The sequence below is a fragment of the Bombina bombina genome, chromosome 6, assembly GCF_027579735.1.
Source record: "Bombina bombina isolate aBomBom1 chromosome 6, aBomBom1.pri, whole genome shotgun sequence".
NCBI classification, from domain to species: Eukaryota; Metazoa; Chordata; class Amphibia; order Anura; family Bombinatoridae; genus Bombina; species Bombina bombina.
Window position 1 is genome coordinate 731,711,869 of NC_069504.1, and position 20,000 is coordinate 731,731,868.

General features: G+C 39.9%; 1 protein-coding gene across 1 annotated transcript in view; it reads right to left on the reverse strand.

Annotated features, from left to right (window-relative positions):
- MCOLN1 (mucolipin TRP cation channel 1) overlaps positions 1-20,000 on the reverse strand; it is a 105,071-nt gene that overhangs the window by 30,640 nt on the left and 54,431 nt on the right. Inside the window, exons 9-10 of the mRNA XM_053717941.1 lie at positions 19,796-19,945; positions 19,470-19,571 (exon numbers count right to left, since the gene is read on the reverse strand). Of these exons, the coding sequence (XP_053573916.1) occupies positions 19,470-19,571; positions 19,796-19,945 (252 nt within the window). The remainder of the gene's footprint in view (positions 1-19,469; positions 19,572-19,795; positions 19,946-20,000) is intronic.

Here is a 20,000-nt window from a genome sequence, read left to right on the forward strand (position 1 = left end):
CAAAGCAATTATGTTGTCTGTTGACTAACTAATATATAACCCATCCTAAGGCCTACATTAAAATTGGCTTCTTGCCAGCTTCTGTCATGAAAATTTGCTAGACAATTATCTGCAGTTAGGCTGCTGCTGCATGACAGTCTGTTCATTTTTCTACAAAAGTCCCTTTGTTTCCTTGCCAAATAATGCACCATCTAGTCTGTCAGCATTTGTGGAGCCTGTAATATGAATATGAATATGTCTGCATTCCACTTATTTACTTAGAAAATAGATGGGGAATACATGATTAGAGAACAAAAAAATATATATAATAAGAGTTGATAACTCAAGAGACAGATTAGAAGGAAGCTTTGCTCCGACCTGGGTGTTCAGGTCTAAGAACAAATAATGTCTCTATTATAAAGGCAGATGGAATGAGGAGCCTTTAAATACCTTTACAAATAAGCATTCTATTGTATTACAACAATGCTCTACATTTTTATACCACTTTGCAGGACACTAAAATGACTTTTTAAACTTTTTTAAAGTATTTACCCATATTAAGAACTTTAACATCAGTGTTTTAGCGATATAAGGAAATTATATACAGGTTTTACACAATCCTACAAACCTTTAAAGGCATTACAAAATGACATACACAACTGAATTCACAATCATTAAAATGAAATAGCATTGCTATATACAATATTTATTTTGCATGATGCCTTAAAAATTAGTGCTTTTCCCTTAGATTCTGTAATTAAATATTTCATATATTGCCTGACCCGGCTTCAAAAACTACTAAGTGATTGCTTAGTACAAACTGCAAATGGGTTTGTGCACTGCTCTGACAGGCCATATTCAAGGGAAATACGATATATAGCTGATATAGGCAACTTTCAGCATTTTGAAACATACTTTGGTTACAGTGTTTGCTTTTGGGCGTCTCTAGGGAACATGGGAAAAAACATAATTTATGTAAGAACTTACCTGATAAATTAATTTCTTTCATATTAGCAAGAGTCCATGAGCTAGTGACGTATGGGATATACAATCCTACCAGGAGGGGCAAAGTTTCCCAAACCTCAAAATGCCTATAAATACACCCCTCACCACACGCACAAATCAGTTTAACGAATAGCCAAGAAGTGGGGTGATAAGAAAAAAGTGCGAAAGCATCAAAAAAATAAGGAATTGGAATAATTGTGCTTTATACAAAAAAATCATAACCACCACAAAAAGGGTGGGCCTCATAGGACTCTTGCTAATATGAAAGAAATGAATTTATCAGGTAAGTTCTTACATAAATTATGTTTTCTTTCATGTAATTAGCAAGAGTCCATGAGCTAGTGACGTATGGGATAATGACTACCCAAGATGTGGATCTTTCCACGCAAGAGTCACTAGAGAGGGAGGGATAAAATAAAGACAGCCAATTCCGCTGAAAATAATCCACACCCAAAATAAAGTTTAAATCTTATAATGAAAAAAACTGAAATTATAAGCAGAAGAATCAAACTGAAACAGCTGCCTGATGTACTTTTCTACCAAAAACTGCTTCAGAAGAAGAAAACACATCAAAATGGTAGAATTTAGTAAAAGTATGCAAAGAAGACCAAGTTGCTGCTTTGCAAATCTGATCAACAGAAGCTTCATTCCTAAAAGCCCAGGAAGTAGAAACTGACCTAGTAGAATGAGCTGTAATCCTTTGAGGCGGAGTTTAACCCGACTCGACATAAGCATGATGAATTAAAGATTTCAACCAAGATGCCAAAGAAATGGCAGAGGCCTTCTGACCTTTCCTAGAACCAGAAAAGATAACAAATAGACTAGAAGTCTTTCGGAAATTCTTAGTAGCTTCAACATAATATTTCAAAGCTCTAACTACATCCAAAGAATGCAATGATTTCTCGTTAGAATTCTTAGGATTAGGACATAATGAAGGAACCACAATTTCTCTACTAATGTTGTTAGAATTCACAACCTTAGGTAAGAATTGAAAAGAAGTTCGCAACACCGCCTTATCCTGATGAAAAATCAGAAAAGGAGACTCACAAGAAAGAGCAGATAATTCAGAAACTCTTCTAGCAGAAGAGATGGCCAAAAGAAACAAAACTTTCCAAGAAAGTAATTTAATGTCCAATGAATGCATAGGTTCAAACGGAGGAGCTTGAAGAGCCCCCAAAACCAAATTCAAACTCCAAGGAGGAGAAATTGACTTAATGACAGGTTTTATACGAACCAAAGCTTGTACAAAACAATGAATATCAGGAAGATTAGCAATCTTTCTGTGAAAAAGAACAGAAAGAGCAGAGATTTGTCCTTTCAAAGAACTTGCAGACAAACCTTTATCCAAACCATCCTGAAGAAACTGTAAAATTCTCGGAATTCTAAAAGAATGCCAGGTAAAATGATGAGAAAGACACCAAGAAATGTAAGTCTTCCAGACTCTATAATATATCTTCCTAGATACAGATTTACGAGCCTGTAACATAGTATTAATCACAGAGTCAGAGAAACCTCTTTGACTAAGAATCAAGCGTTCAATCTCCATACCTTTAAATTTAAGGATTTGAGATCCTGATGGAAAAAAGGACCTTGCGACAGAAGGTCTGGTCTTAACGGAAGAGTCCACGGTTGGCAAGAGGCTATCCGGACAAGATCCGCATACGAAAACCTGTGAGGCCATGCTGGAGCCACCAGCAGAACAAACAAGCATTCCTTCAGAATCTTGGATATTACTCTTGGAAGAAGAACTAGAGGCGGAAAGATATAGGCAGGATGATACTTCCAAGGAAGTGACAATGCATCCACTGCTTCCGCTTGAGGATCCCTGGATCTGGACAGATACCTGGGAAGTTTCTTGTTTAGATGAGAAGCCATCAGATCTATTTCTGGAAGTCCCCACATTTGAACAATCTGAAGAAATACCTCTGGGTGAAGAGACCATTCGCCCGGATGTAACGTTTGGCGGCTGAGATAATCCGCTTCCCAATTGTCTATACCTGGGATATGAACCGCAGAAATTAGACAGGAGCTGGATTCCGCCCAAACCAGAAATCGAGATACTTCCTTCATAGCCAGAGGACTGCGAGTCCCTCCTTGATGATTGATATATGCCACAGTTGTGACATTGTCCGTCTGAAAACAAATGAACGATTCTCTCTTTAGAAGAGGCCATGACTGAAGAGCTCTGAAAATTGCACAGAGTTCCAAAATATTGATTGGTAATCTCACCTCCTGAGATTCCCAAACTCCTTGTGCTGTCAGAGACCCCCAAACTGCTCCCCAACCTGTCAGACTTGCATCTGTTGAAATCACAGTCCAGGTTGGAAGAACAAAAGAAGCCCCCTGAACTAAACGTTGGTGATATGTCCACCACGTCAGAGAGTGTCGTACAAATGGTTTTAAAGATATCAATTGATGTATCTTTGTGAAATCCCTGCACCACTGGTTCAGCATACAGAGCTGAAGAGGTCGCATGTGAAAACGAGCAAAGGGGATCGCATCCGATGCAGCAGTCATAAGACCTAGGATTTCCATGCATAAGGCTACCGAAGGGAATGATTAAAATTGGTTTCAGCCTGTCGAAACCTTCAGTCTCAGACGTCTCTTGTCTGTCAGAGACAGAGTCATGGACACTGAATCTATCTGGAAACCTAAAAAGGTTACCCTTGTCTGAGGAATCAATGAACTTTTTGGCAAATTGATCCTCCAACCATGATCTCGAAGAAACAATACGAGTCGATTCGTATGAGATTCTGCTAAATGTAAAGACTGAGCAAGTACCAAGATATCGTCCAAATAAGGAAATACCACAATACCCTGTTCACTGATTACAGACAGAAGGGCACCGAGAACCTTTGTAAAAATTCTTGGAGCTGTTGCTAGGCCAAACGGCAGAGCCACAAACTGGTAATGCTTGTCTAGGAAAGAGAATCTCAGAAACTGATAGTGATCTGGATGAATCGGAATATGCAGATATGCATCCTGTAAATCTATTGTGGACATATAATGCCCTTGCTGAACAAAAGGCAGGATAGTCCTTATAGTTACCATTTTGAATGTTGGTATCCTTACATAACGATTCAATATTATTAGATCCAGAACTGGTCTGAAGGAATTCTCCTTCTTTGGTACAATGAAGAGATTTGAATAAAACCCCAGTCCCTGTTCCAGAACTGGAACTGGCATAATTACTCCAGCCAACTCTAGATCTGAAACACATTTCAGAAATGCTTGAGCCCTCACTGGATTTACTGGGACACGGGAAAGAAAAAATCTCTTTGCAGGAGGCCTTATTTTGAAGCCAATTCTGTACCCTTCTGAAACAATGTTCTGAATCCAAAGATTGTGAATTGAATTGATCCAAATTTCTTTGAAAAATCGTAATCTGCCCCCTACCAGCTGAGCTGGAATGAGGGCCGCACCTTCATGTGGACTTGGGAGCTGGCTTTGGTTTTCTAAAAGGCTTGGATTTATTCCAGACTGGAGATGGTTTCCAAACTGATACCGCTCCTGTGGATGAAGGATCAGGCTTTTGTTCCTTATTGTGACGAAAGGAACAAAAACGATTATAAGACCTAAATTTACCTTGTGGTAAAAAAGTTCCTTTCCCTCCAGTAACAGTTGAGATAATAGAATCCAACTGAGAACCAAATAATTTATTACCCTGGAAAGAAAGGGAAAGCAAAGTTGACTTAGAAGACATATCAGCATTCCAAGTCTTAAGCCATATAAAGCTGACATCAACTCTAATGATATCAAAGAAGGCATCACAAATAAAGTTATTAGCATGTTGAAGAAGATTAACAATGCTATGAGAATTATGATCTGTTACTTGTTGCGCTAAAGCGTCTAACCAAAAAGTTGAAGCTGCAGCAACATCCGCTAAAGATATAGCAGGTCTAAGAAGATTACCCGAACATAAGTAAGCTTTTCTTAGAAAGGATTCAATTTTCCTATCTAAAGGATCTTTAAAGGAAGTACTATCTGCCGTAGGAATAGTAGTACGTTTAGCAAGAGTAGAGATAGCCCCATCAACTTCAGGGATTTTGTCCCAAAACTCTAATCTGTCAGATGGCACAGGATATAATTGCTTAAAACGTTTGGAAGGAGTAAATTAATTACCCAAATTATTCCATTCCCTGGAGATTACTTCAGAAATAGCATCAGGGACAGGAAAAACTTCTGGAATAACTACAGATTATTTAAAAACCTTATTTAAACGTTTAGATTTAGTATCAAGAGGACCAGAATCCTCTATTTCTAATGCAATTAAAACCTCTTTAAGTAAAGAACGAATAAATTCCATTTTGAATAAATATGAAGATTTATCAGCATCAACCTCAGAGACAGAATCCTCTGAACCAGAGGAACCACTATCAGAATGATGATGTTCATTTAAAAATTCATCTGAAAAATGAGAAGTTTTAAAAGACCTTTTACGTTTACTAGAAGGAGGAATAACAGACAACATATAAAGCAAAATTGATCAAATTCCTTAAATGACAGTTTCAGGAATGGGAAAAAATGCCAGTGAACAAGCTTCTAGCAACCAGAAGCAATAAATAATGAGACTTAAATAATGTGGAGACAATAATGACGCCCATATTTTTTAGTGCCAAAAAAAGACGCCCACATTATTTGGCGCCTAAATGCTTTTGGCGCCAAAAATGACGCCACATCCGGAACGCCGACACTTTTGGCGCAAAAACGTCAAAAAGATGACGCAACTTCCGGCGACACGTATGACGCCGGAAATAGAAAAATATTTTTGCGCCAAAAAAGTCCGTGCCAAGAATGACGCAATAAAATGAAGCATTTTCAGCCCCCGCGAGCCTAACAGCCCACAGGAAAAAAAGTCAATTTTAAGGTAAGAAAAAATGATAAATTCATATGCATTATCCCAAATATGAAACTGACTGTCTGAAATAAGGAACGTTGAACATCCTGAGTCAAGACAAATAAATGTTTGAATACATATATTTAGAACTTTATATAAAAGTGCCCAACCATAGCTTAGAGTGTCACAGAAAATAAGACTTACTTACCCCAGGACACTCATCTACATGTAGTAGAAAGCCAAACCAGTACTGAAACGAGAATCAGTAGAGGTAATGATATATATAAGAGTATATCGTCGATCTGAAAAGGGAGGTAAGAGATGAATCTCTACGACCGATAACAGAGAACCTATGAAATAGACCCCGTAGAAGGAGATCATTGAATTCAAATAGGCAATATTCTCCTCACATCCCTCTGACATTCACTGCACGCTGAGAGGAAAACCGGGCTCCAACCTGCTGCGGAGCACATATCAACGTAGAATCTAGCACAAACTTACTTCACCACCTCCATAGGAGGCAAAGTTTGTAAAACTGATTTGTGGGTGTGGTGAGGGGTGTATTTATAGGCATTTTGAGGTTTGGGAAACTTTGCCCCTCCTGGTAAGAATGTATATCCCATACGTCACTAGCTCATGGACTCTTGCTAATTACATGAAAAACTATTTTTACAGTAAAAGAAAGGTATTTTATAGTGAAATAAAAGGAAAATAATCAATGTTTATTGCAATGCTGTTTTATTTTGGGATAGAAAGGTCAAAAATGAAATGTGCATCGGTGCATTACAATGTGAAATAGAAGCATGTTTGCAATATACTTCCATTAGCAGAAATGTTTCTAGTAAAAGTTATGACTGGTTTTCTGCAGCATACGCACATATCCTGTAAGGGCCTCTGCACCAGTATTTATACACAACACCTTCTCAGTGGTGACTTGTACGACACAAAATTACCTCTTCACAGAAGCAATACACACCACTGCCAGCTCTCTGAGCTTCATACTGATGCACAGCACTCAGCATATGTGCATATATACGTGAGTACCAGCAAAATATGGTAAAAAAATACTCTTTATTAAAGACCCTTATAAAATTAGCAACGTTTCGGGGTTAACCCCTTAATCATGCCATCATTGATTGATTGATGGCATGATTAAGGGGTTAACCCCGAAACGTTGCTAATTTTATAAGGGTCTTTAATAAAGAGTATTTTTTTACCATATTGTGCTGGTACTCACTTATTTTTGCATACTATTTGGGGTATTGCAGTTACCCCCTATACCGAGCACTAACAGTGGTGCCGTATTCCCATTTTTCTGTGGACTGTGCATATGCCACAGAGAAACAGTAATAACTTTTACAAGAAGCATTTTTGCTAATAGAAGTATATTGCAAAAATGCTTCTATTTCAAATTAAAAAGCATTTATACACATTTAAAGTTTGACCTTTCTATCCCTTTAAATATATTATGTAGACTTAGTTTTACGCCCCTTTAACAGATTTGTTTTCTAGACAAGGGTGGTGGGATAAGATTGAAGAAATTGTGTATCTTTCTCTATGCATACATTTGTGTGACCTAAAAGTTTTTGTGCTGTCCATTATATAATATTGGATACATACGCTTCTATTATTAGTATTATAGTATTTTGCTTACAGCGTTGTATTAAATAGGTCTCTTGTGCTAAATGATGGCAAAGGTGTCAAAAAAAAAAAAAAAAAAAAAAAAAAAGCTTTAAAGGACTACCAAAGTAGACTATGGCTTCTTTTGCATGGTATTTAATAGTGGTGCTACTGACTGCTTTGATCACATGTTCTGTTGTGTCTTAAGGGGATTCAGGGCGTCTTTCGGAAATACTTAACAATGGCTGAATTTATAGTCATCTGCTCTTGAGCACATAAGTCTGATTGTGGACTATTAATAGCCAAATCAAGAAAAATATTTTCATAGATATGCTTTAAAGGGATATTGAACACTAATACAAATCATTGCTTGACCGTTGTACAAATTATTCTCAGGCCAATCTTTGCTTTGAATTCATGCATTTGTAAAAATGATATTAGATGTTTAAATATTAAATACATAAGGGAAACATTCTAATGACCATAAAGCAGTGGGCGCCGCTATATTGTAACTTAGATTACCTTATCTGCTTAGGCCATGGTTATAAATGGCTTACTAGAGTGTGCAACCAATGACTGTGTGGAATATAGCTGTGTCTGCACTTCCATGTTTAACATGAATTGGAAAGCTCACAATATTCATAATTAAATTACAGGAAAGAAGAGAGAACAACATAAATAATGAAAGTATATTGCAAAGTTGTTTTACTACATGTAATTAAACAATGTATATTAATATCTTGAGGTGTTTAGTACACAGAAGAATGTAAGGTATACACTTAAAATTTAAATATACATATATATATATATATATATATATACACATATACACACACACACATTGGATATGAAAAGTCTAATTTACAGACTTCCGGTGGGCGGGACTACTGGGTGGAAGCAAGTGCTAGGAGCTCTGCATGTCTGAGCTACAAATAACGTTTATTTATCATTTTACACCGCCATCCAGCTCCCCACGTTATGTGTCTTGCTAGGAGACTTGGAAACGGTCATCGCTAGCCGACTTTTTGAAAGTGAAGGGCATTACACCGGCCCTAGCCCCCGGGAGCAACTCACGAAACCCTTGTGGTCCGCCATGTTGGCGCATCAGTTCAGCTGAATCGGACACTGTTAAAACTGATCTACAGCTGATACTGGAATCCTGATTCATATTAACACAGTGGCTGCACCCCATACCAACATTATAACACCCACTGTGGTCGTATCATGCTTGTGCCGGCTTTCACTGCCCACGTGGCAACGACTACAGAGAGAGATCTTGCTGAGACACTGTTAGCCACTTTTGCACCCAAATTTGACCACCTACTTAACAGCTGTGAGAAACTAATACAGCTGGCCCATACCGCTGGGCGACAATGTTTTACAGAGCCGGAACGCCAAGCAAAATGTCCTGCACCAGAACCGCAAGCCCCAGAAAGTGAGGGTTCATGGATACACGACCAGCCCTGGGAACCTATCCACAATCCTCCTATGGTACTGGATGACAAACTGATAACCTGCCCTGTGGAGCACCGACCCTGGACTGAATGTAAGACAGACATGGGGGGAGTGATGCCACATTGTGGGATGCAGGTAGACCCAGCTATCATGCTTGCAGCTCAGCCACACTGTTCGGACTTAGAGACGCTGCTGAAGGCCTTACTTTTCTATGGTCCGATGACTTTCCTTCAACGTCACACGGACACATCAGCTAGCAGTGGCACTAGGCAAGGGGACTGTGCCGGTCAATCACTGATCTTCCTGTGTGGCGAGGGGGAGACGCTGCGGCTTAACTCCCTGGACACATCACAACCTAGGCAACCTATACTATCCTGTACGCAGCAGTCTGGGGAAGACGCCCTGGGTTTGATGCTGCTGATTTCTCGGAACTCCAGGCAACATGAACTTCGCCTTTGTACTGGAATCGGCTGAGCTGCCATCCCTTTGCTCCTAATAACACTTTTTAATTTTAGTTTAAAATGCTCTCTAGTTAGTTGGATAGTGCATGGAATACTGCGATGTGTATCTCTAATTATGGTAGCAAAACTATCATGTTTACTTTAAGCCCTATAACTGTCTCTATGTGCTAAACACTTGCTACTGTCATATAACCGTTATTCTATGTCATAAATGTTAGAACTAATAATTATCTATCTAAACTAACTTATCAATCCCTGCAAGAAATACATTAACTGATACATGGCATTGGGAAAGCCTGATCATCCACTTATCCACTCCGACTTCCCCACTAACTATACTAACAATATTATATGTTTATTACAATCTCTTCAATCGAAGGTGTCCCGTCTCCCTGCTTACATGTAACTGCTACCCTTAGAGTAGAATTGGGTACTTCTGTGTGGTCTATTTGTTTGTTTGCTTTATGTTTTATTACTCTTTGTTAATTTGATTTAGGTTTAGTTTAATTAAGTTTAAAATTAGAGGGTCTAAGAGACTAATGGCGAGAAATCCTTGGTAATGTAGTTATGAAATCAGCCAGTACTGCTCATATTCTTGAAATACATACCTCATTTTCTCTTTGGCTATAGATCACCTGCTTAGCTTGCAATATTTGCTGTAAACTTAGACTCTGTGCAACTTTTGAACGCTTCTTATGTAAATTGTTTACTTATCATATGCCCATCCTCTGCAACAGCCACTTGATTACTGACAACAAAAGCAAGTTAAGACACCATCACACCATTTTGAACTAATCTCTATATCTCAGTGTCCTAAAAGTCTTTAAGCACCCTTTTTGAATTAGCGCAAAGCCTCTGACTAGGGAAGGGTCTAGGCTGCCTCTCTCTTAATACAGCATCATAACTTGGAGGCACTTATTTGGCCAACTCCTACACTGACTTCATGGTAATCACCTCACCACCGTACTTACGACTATCAGCCCTGATTTTAGATCCTTAAAAAAAAAAAAGAAGAAGCTGGTTGTTAATTAATCACCATGCAAAGTATTTATGCAACCACTTTTAGGAGTGTGGGAGTGGCCCACCTAGCTGTCTTTACTGGCCAACACTATACAGACTACATGGTATCTCAGGTTAGTGACATGCTTTTCATTTGTCTCACAAGGTGCTCTACATGTCCAAGGTATTAGCGCGAGAAGTTAAGGGTTTAGTTTTGTTTTGTTTTATTTTAGTTTAGATTGTTGTTTTAGTTTAGTTATGATAGGTTGTAAGATAAAAACCCCAACGATGTATACAGTTATCCCACAGAAACTAATCATAAGATCAGTAATTGAAATTTGAAACTCCTGCATCAGCACAATCTTGTTTAGGTTTTATCCATCTCATTGTGTATTGTACAAGGCTTCGCCCTGCGTGGCGTATTGATGTGAAACATGTTTGACTGTATGCTGTGAAATATTAGAAATGCCTTCCTCGCTTAGCCTCTAGACCATGGTAATATGCCCAGCATATTTGACTGCCAACATATAGCCGCTCAATTCCATCAAATATGCGTATTTGTTAGGCAGCAGCCACTAGGACTTGCTTTCTAAGTTGGGCTTTGTTATGTTATGTGAGTGTATGCTTGTGCGACACTTAGTTCTCATTGCTTCATTTTTATTATTATTCATTTATTTTTAGCTTGTCCTCCTAGGGACAAAGTATATCTGCTCTTTGTGCACATTTATCAATTCACAAAAACCCTTATTCCTGAAAAGCGAATATCACTTTGAATCTCCATGTCCCTTCCATGTTTCCCAAGAACACTATTACTCTAAACATGTCTACTATTATGTAACCTATCGAAATGACCCCAATGACATGCTAACAACATAGAATCCATCATGAATTTGTATGATTTTCTGTTTCAGGAGCTATTAACGCTGGATGTATTGGCTATCTAATTGGCAGGTCAATATAGAACTGCTTGGTGATATTATGCATGTACTGGCTTCTAGGGGCTCCTCCTGACTCCATAGAATTACTCTGATCGAAACTAAAGATACACGTAAACATTACTGTAACACTTTCAGCATTAGGCTGTTAACATGGATCTTATTGGAGTTCCATTTAATCCAGGCACATATATAAGCTGCTTAGTAACTTAACTTGTTATCCCATGCCTCTAGAAACTTGGCTACTAACGTGAAATGGGGCACTGCACAGTAGATTACTTGTGTTGTACGGCTCAACACCTACGTGGAGAGGCTACTTACTCTTTGTTTGTGTGAATGGGTTAGTCTGCTCGTTTGGTTTGTGTGTTTGTATTTTATGTTAAATTAGGTTTAGGTTGGTTTGTTTGTTTACAAAAATAATAAAATCCCAACATCATGGTGCAAGGGAATACATATGCTAGAACACTTTCTAACTCATATACATCTTTTGCAGTTCTCAAAACGAATGTGAACAATGCGTGTTACTATATCTGGTAAAAATATGCAGTTGTATACCAAATTGCCTTGTTATTCTTATATTATTTTACTGCACCCTGCGTGGTGCGTCACGGATATGCATTTTATCACTGTACCATGTGTTGGTTATAAATAAAATTAAAAAAAAAAAAAAAAGTCTAATTTACCTTTAATGTGACCTATAAACTGTACAACTCAATTGAAAAACAAACTGAAATCTTTTAGGTGGAGGGAAGAAAACAAAAAAAACTAAAATAATATGGTTGCATAAGTGTGCACACCCTCTTATAACTGGGGATGCAGCTGTGTTCAGAATTAAGCAATCACATTCAAAATCATGTTAAATAGGAGTCAGTACACACCTGTCATCATTTAAAGTGCCTCTGATTAACCCCAAATAAAAGTTCAGCTGCTCTAGTTGGTCTTTCTTGAAATTTTCTTAGTCGCATCCCACAGCAAAAGCCATGGTCCACAGAGAGCTTCCAAAACATCAGAGGGATCTCATTGTTAAAAGGCATCAGTCAGTAGAAGGGCACAAAAGAATTTCCAAGGCATTAGATATACCATGGAACACAGTGGAGACAGTCATCATCAAGTGGAGAAAATATGGCACAACAGTGACATTACCAAGAACTGGACGTCCCTCCAAAATTGATGAAAAGACGAGAAAAAAACTGGTCAGGGAGGCTACCAAGAGGCCTACAGCAACATTAAAGGAGCTGCAGGAATATCTGGCAAGTACTGGCTGTGTGGCACATGTGACAACAATCTCCCGTATTCTTCATTTGTTTGGGCTTTGGGGTAGAGTGGCAAGACGGAAGCCTTTTCTTACGAAGAAAAACATCCAAGCCCGGCTAAATTTTGCAAAAACACATCTGAAGTCTCCCAAAAGAATGTGGGAAAAGGTGTTATGGTCTGATGAAACCAAGGTTGAACTTTTTGGCCATAATTCCAAAAGATATTTTTGGCGCAAAAACAACACTGCACATCACCAAAAGAACACCATACCCACAGTGAAGCATGGTGGTGGCAGCATCATTTTCTTCAGCTGGAACTGGGGCCTTAGTCAAGGTAGAGGGAATTATGAACAGTTCCAAATACCAGTCAATATTGGCACAAAACCTTCAGGCTTCTGCTAGAAAGCTGAACATGAAGAGGAACTTCATCTTTCAGCATGACAACGACCCAAAGCATACATCCAAATCAACAAAAGGAATGGCTTCACCAGAAGAAGATTAAAGTTTTGGAATGGCCCAGCCAGAGCCCAGACCTGAATCCGATTGAAAATTTGTGGGGTGATCTAAAGAGGGCTGTGCACAGGAGATGCCCTCGCAATATGACAGATTTTGAGTGTTTTTGCAAAGAAGAGTGGGCGAATCTTGCCAAGTCAAAATGTGCCATGCTGATAGACTCATACCCAAAAAGACTGAGTGCTGTAATAAAAACAAAATTTATGCTTACCTGATAAAATCGTTTCTCCTGTAGTGTGGTCAGTCCACGGGTCATCATTACTTCTGGGATATTATCTCCTCCCCTACAGGAAGTGCAAGAGGATTCACCCAGCAGAGCTGCTATATAGCTCCTCCCCTCTACGTCACCTCCAGTCATTCGACCAAAGGACCAACGAGAAAGGAGAAGCCCAAGGGTGTAGTGGTGACTGGAGTATAATCCAAAAATTTTTTAGCCTGCCATAAAAAAACAGGGCGGGCCGTGGACTGACCACACTACAGGAGAAACGAATTTATCAGGTAAGCATAAATTTTGTTTTCTCCTGTTAAGTGTGGTCAGTCCACGGGTCATCATTACTTCTGGGATACCAATACCAAAGCAAAAGTACACGGATGACGGGAGGGACAGGCAGGCTCTTTATACAGAGGGAACCACTGCCTGAAGAACCTTTCTCCCAAAAACAGCCTCCGAAGAAGCAAAAGTGTCAAATTTGTAAAATTTTGAAAAAGTATGAAGAGAAGACCAAGTTGCAGCCTTGCAAATCTGTTCAACAGAAGCCTCATTCTTAAAGGCCCAAGTGGAAACCACAGCTCTAGTAGAATGAGCTGTAATTCTTTCAGGAGGCTGCTGTCCAGCAGTCTCATAGGCTAATCGTATCATGCTACAAAGCCAAAAAGAGAGAGAGGTAGCCGAAGCTTTTTGACCTCTCCTCTGGCCAGAATAAACGACAAACAGAGAAGACGTTTGACGAAAATCCTTAGTTGCCTGTAGATAAAATTTCAAGGCACGGACTACATCTAGATTGTGTAGCAGACGTTCCTTCTTCGAGGAAGGATTAGGACACAAAGATGGAACAACAATCTCTTGATTGATATTCCTGTTAGTGACCACCTTAGGTAGGTGAAAAATCAGATAAGGAGAATCACAATGTAAGGCAGATAACTCAGAGACTCTTCAAGCCGAGGAAATAGCCATTAAAAACAGAACTTTCCAAGATAACAACTTGATATCAATGGAATGAAGGGGTTCAAACGGAACACCCTGTAAAACATTAAGAACTAAGTTCAAACTCCATGGCGGAGCAACAGTTTTAAACACAGGCTTGATCCTAGCTAAAGCCTGACAAAAAGCTTGAACGTCCGGAACTTCTGACAGACGTTTGTGTAAAAGAATGGACAGAGCTGAAATCTGTCCCTTTAAGGAACTAGCGGATAAACCCTTTTCCAAACCTTCTTGTAGAAAAGACAATATCCTTGGAATCCTAACCTTACTCCATGAGTAACTCTTGGATTCGCACCAATATAAGTATTTACGCCATATTTTATGGTAAATCCTTCTGGTAACAGGCTTCCTAGCCTGTATTAAGGTATCAATAACTGGCTCAGAAAACCCACGTTTTGATAAAATCAAGCGTTCAATTTCCAAGCAGTCAGCTTCAGAGAAGTTAGATTTTGATGTTTGAATGGACCCTGGATCAGAAGGTCCTGTTTCAGAGGTAGAGACCAAGGCGGACAGGATGACATGTCCACTAGATCTGCATACCAAGTCCTGCGTGGCCATGCAGGTGCTATTAGAATCACTGATGCTCTCTCCTGTTTGATTCTGGCAATCAATCGAGGAAGCATCGGGAAGGGTGGAAACACGTAAGCCATCTTGAAGGTCAAAGGTGCTGTCAGAGCATCTATCAGAACCGCTCCCGGATCCCTGGATCTGGACCCGTAGCGAGGAAGCTTGGCGTTCTGACGAGACGCCATGAGATCTATCTCTGGTTTGCCCCAACGTCGAAGTATTTGGGCAAAGACCTCCGGATGAAGTTCCCACTCCCCCGGATGAAAAGTCTGACGACTTAAGAAATCTGCCTCCCAGTTCTCCACTCCCGGGATGTGGATTGCAGACAGGTGGCAAGAGTGAGACTCTGCCCAGCGAATTATCTTTGATACTTCCATCATTGCTAGGGAGCTTCTTGTCCCTCCCTGATGGTTGATGTAAGCTACAGTCGTGATGTTGTCCGACTGAAACCTGATGAACCCCCGAGTTGTTAACTGGGGCCAAGCCAGAAGGGCATTGAGAACTGCTCTCAATTCCAGAATGTTTATTGGAAGGAGACTCTCCTCCTGATTCCATAGTCCCTGAGCCTTCAGAGAATTCCAGACAGCGCCCCAACCTAGTAGGCTGGCGTCTGTTGTTACAATTGTCCAGTCTGGCCTGCTGAATGGCATCCCCCTGGACAGATGTGGCCGATAAAGCCACCATAGAAGAGAATTTCTGGTCTCTTGATTCAGATTCAGAGTGGGGGACAAATCTGAGTAATCCCCATTCCACTGACTTAGCATGCACAATTGCAGCGGTCTGAGATGTAGGCGTGCAAAGGGGACTATGTCCATTGCCGCTACCATTAATCCGATCACCTCCATGCATTGAGCTACTGACGGGTGTTGAATGGAATGAAGGACACGGCATGCATTTTGAAGCTTTGTTAACCTGTCTTCTGTCAGGTAAATCTTCATTTCTACAGAATCTATCAGAGTCCCCAAGAAGGGAACTCTTGTGAGTGGAAAGAGAGAACTCTTCTTTTCGTTCACCTTCCATCCATGCGACCTTAGAAATGCCAGTACTAACTCTGTATGAGACTTGGCAGTTTGAAAGCTTGAAGCTTGTATCAGAATGTCATCTAGGTACGGAGCGGTCTTAGTACCGCCAGAAGAGTACCCAGAACCTTTGTGAAGATTCTTGGAGCCGTAGCCAATCCGAATGGAAGAGCTACAAACTGGTAATGCCTGTCTAGAAAGGCAAACCTTAGATACCGGTAATGATTTCTGTGAATCGGTATGTGAAGGTAAGCATCCTTTAAATCCACTGTGGTCATGTACTGACCCTCCTGGATCATGGGCAAAATTGTTCGAATAGTTTCCATCTTGAACGATGGAACTCTTAGGAATTTGTTTAGGATCTTTAAATCCAAGATTGGCCTGAAAGTTCCCTCTTTCTTGGGAACTACAAACAGATTTGAGTAAAACCCTTGTCCTTGTTCCGACCGCGGAACTGGATGGATCACTCCCATTAATAAAAGATCTTGTACGCAGCGTAGAAACGCTTCCTTCTTTGTTTGGTTTGTTGACAACCTTGACAGATGAAATCTCCCTCTTGGGGGAGAGGATTTGAAGTCCAGAAGGTATCCCTGAGATATGATCTCTAACGCCCAGGGATCCTGAACATCTCTTGCCCAAGCCTGGGCGAAGAGAGAAAGTCTGCCCCCCACTAGATCCGGTCCTGGATCGGGGGCCCTCGATTCATGCTGTCTTAGGGGCAGCAGCAGGTTTCCTGGTCTGCTTGCCCTTGTTCCAGGACTGGTTAGGTTTCCAGCCTTGTCTGTAGCGAGCAACAGCTCCTTCCTGTTTTGGTGCAGAGGAAGTTGATGCTGTTCCTGCTTTGAAATTACGAAAGGAACGAAAATTAGACTGTCTAGCCTTAGCTTTGGCTTTGTCCTGAGGCAGGGCATGGCCTTTACCTCCTGTAATGTCAGCGATAATCTCTTTCAACCCGGGCCCGAATAAGGTCTGCCCTTTGAAAGGTATATTAAGCAATTTAGACTTAGAAGTAACATCAGCTGACCAGGATTTTAGCCACAGTGCTCTGCGTGCCTGAATGGCGAATCCGGAATTCTTAGCCGTAAGTTTAGTTAAATGTACTACGGCATCTGAAATAAATGAGTTAGCTAACTTAAGGGCTTTAAGTTTGTGTGTAATCTCATCTAGTGTAGATGATGCAAGTGTCTCTTCCAGAGACTCAAACCAAAATGCTGCTGCAGCCGTGACAGGCGCAATACATGCAAGAGGTTGCAATATAAACCCTTGTTGAACAAACATTTTCTTAAGGTAACCCTCTAATTTTTTATCCATTGGATCTGAAAAAGCACAGCTATCCTCCACCGGGATAGTGGTACGCTTAGCTAAAGTAGAAACTGCGCCCTCCACCTTAGGGACCGTTTGCCATAAGTCCCGTGTGGTGGCGTCTATTGGAAACATTTTTCTAAATATCGGAGGGGGTGAGAACGGCACACCGGGTCTATCCCACTCCTTAGTAACAATTTCAGTAAGTCTCTTAGGTATAGGAAAAACATCAGTACTCGCCGGTACCGCAAAATATCTATCCAACCTACACATTTTCTCTGGTATTGCAACTGTGTTACAATCATTCAGAGCCGCTAATACCTCCCCTAGTAATACACGGAGGTTTTCCAGCTTAAATTTAAAATTTTAAATATCTGAATCCAGTCTGTTTGGATCAGAACCGTCACCCACAGAATGAAGTTCTCCGTCCTCATGTTCTGCCACCTGTGACGCAGTGTCTGACATGGTCCTAATATTATCAGCGCACTCTGTTCTCACCCCAGAGTGATCACGCTTACCTCTCAGTTCTGGTAATTTAGCCAAAACTTCAGTCATAACAGTAGCCATATCCTGTAATGTGATTTGTAATGGCCGCCCAGATGTACTCGGCGCTACAATATCACGCACCTCCCGAGCGGGAGATGCAGGTACTGACACGTGAGGCGAGTTAGTCGGCATAACTCTCCCCTCGTTGTTTGGTGAAATATGTTCAATTTGTACAGATTGACTTTTATTTAAAGTAGCATCAATACAGTTAGTACATAAATTTCTATTGGGCTCCACTTTGGCATTAGCACATATAGCACATGTATCTTCCTCTGAATCAGACATGTTTAACACACTAGCAATTAACTAGCAACTTGGAAATGCTTTTCAAGTAATTTACAATAATATGAAAACGAACTGTGCCTATAAGAAGCACAGAAAAAATTATGACAGTTGAAATAAATAAATTATAGCATCAAATCTTTGTAAGAAATATACAATTTTAGCAAAGGATTGTTCCCATTAGCAAAGGATAACTAACCCTGACAGCAGAAAAAATACACAAATAAACGTTTTTTATCACAGTCAACTACAATCTTCACAGCTCTGCTGTGAATGATTACCTCCCTCAAAACAAGCTTTGAAGATCCCTGAGTTCTGTAGAGATGAACCGGATCATGCAGGAAGAAAATGAACCTCTGACTGAGTTTTTTGATGCGTAGTAAAAGCGCCAAAAATGGCCCCTCCCCCTCACACATAACAGTGAGAGAGATCAGTAAACTGTTTAAATTTAAACAAAACTATTGCCAAGTGGAAAAAACAGTGCCCAAAACATTTTGTTTTTCACCCAGTACCTCAGAGAAATAAACGATTTTACATGCCAGCAAAAAAACGTTTAACCTCAATAAATTAATTGTTATTTAAAAGCCTATTGCAAGTCCCTGCAAATTAGGTTAAGTCTATGCATACAGTATAAATCCAGTGAAGTACCATTCCCCAGAATACTGAAGTGTAAAATATACATACATGACAGCCTGATACCAGATACATCTACTGTATTTAAGGCTGAGTTTACATTATAACGGTATGGCAGGATTTTCTCATCAATTCCATGTCAGAAAATAATAAACTGCTACATACCTCTTTGCAGATTAATCTGCCCGCTGTCCCCTGATCTGAAGTTTACCTCTCCTCAGATGGCCGAGAAACAGCAATATGATCTTAACTACTCCGGCTAAAATCATAGAAAAAACTCAGGTAGATTCTTCTTCAAATTCTACCAGAGAATGAATAACACACTCCGGTGCTATTATAAAATAACAAACTTTTGATTGAAGGTAATAAACTAATTAAAATCACCACAGTCCTCTCACACATCCTATCTATTCGTTGGGTGCAAGAGAATGACTGGGGGTGACATAGAGGGGAGGAGCTATATAGCAGCTCTGCTGGGTGAATCCTCTTGCACTTCCTGTAGGGGAGGAGATAATATCCCAGAAGTAATGATGACCCGTGGACTGACCACACTTAACAGGAGAAATCAAAGGGTGCTTCAACAAAGTATTAGTTTAAGGGTGTGCACACTTATGCAACCATATTTTATTTTTTTATTTTTACTTCCCTCCACCGAAAAGATTTCAGTTTGTTTTTCAATTGAGTTGTACAGTTTATAGGTCACATTAAAAGGTGGAAAAAGTTCTGAAATGATTTACCTTTGTCTCATTTTTTTTTACATCACAGAAACCTGACATTTTAACAGGGGTGTGTAGACTTTTTATATCCACTGTATACACACACACACACACATATATATATATATATACATAAATATACTCACATTATATTTCTGGAAGAAGCTCAAGTACCGAATTACTCCAACCCAAACAAGCAGAGTTGAGGTGCCCAGAAGGATGCTGCAAACGTCATAACTAGCAAAAGTCTAAGAAGTGAGGAATAAAAGACAAAACAAAATAGTGAGAGACAGAAAACGGAGGAACCATTTTACAAAGGATCAATAAAAGGAGTAAAAGGAAACAGATTAAAGGTTTTTGGATTGACAAAAGAAAAAACAAAAAGGAGTAATAGGGGAAAAAAGGGATGAGGGGGTATAAGGGTGAATGAAAAGGGGAGTGTAATAAGTGTGTATATTTATTTAAAATGCACCTTGGACTCAATCCCAATTTTCATGACTGAGCCAGATACAGTGAGGATGTCACTAATTATTAGCAGCATATACCAGCCGTTTATAAATTCCATCCGGTCAGAGATAGAAACCCTAAGGGTGTGACGGGTCTGAACAAATCTAGCAAACTCCTAGAGAGAGAGAAAACATATTGATCAGTTAAACCATATTGTTGATCATTCTACC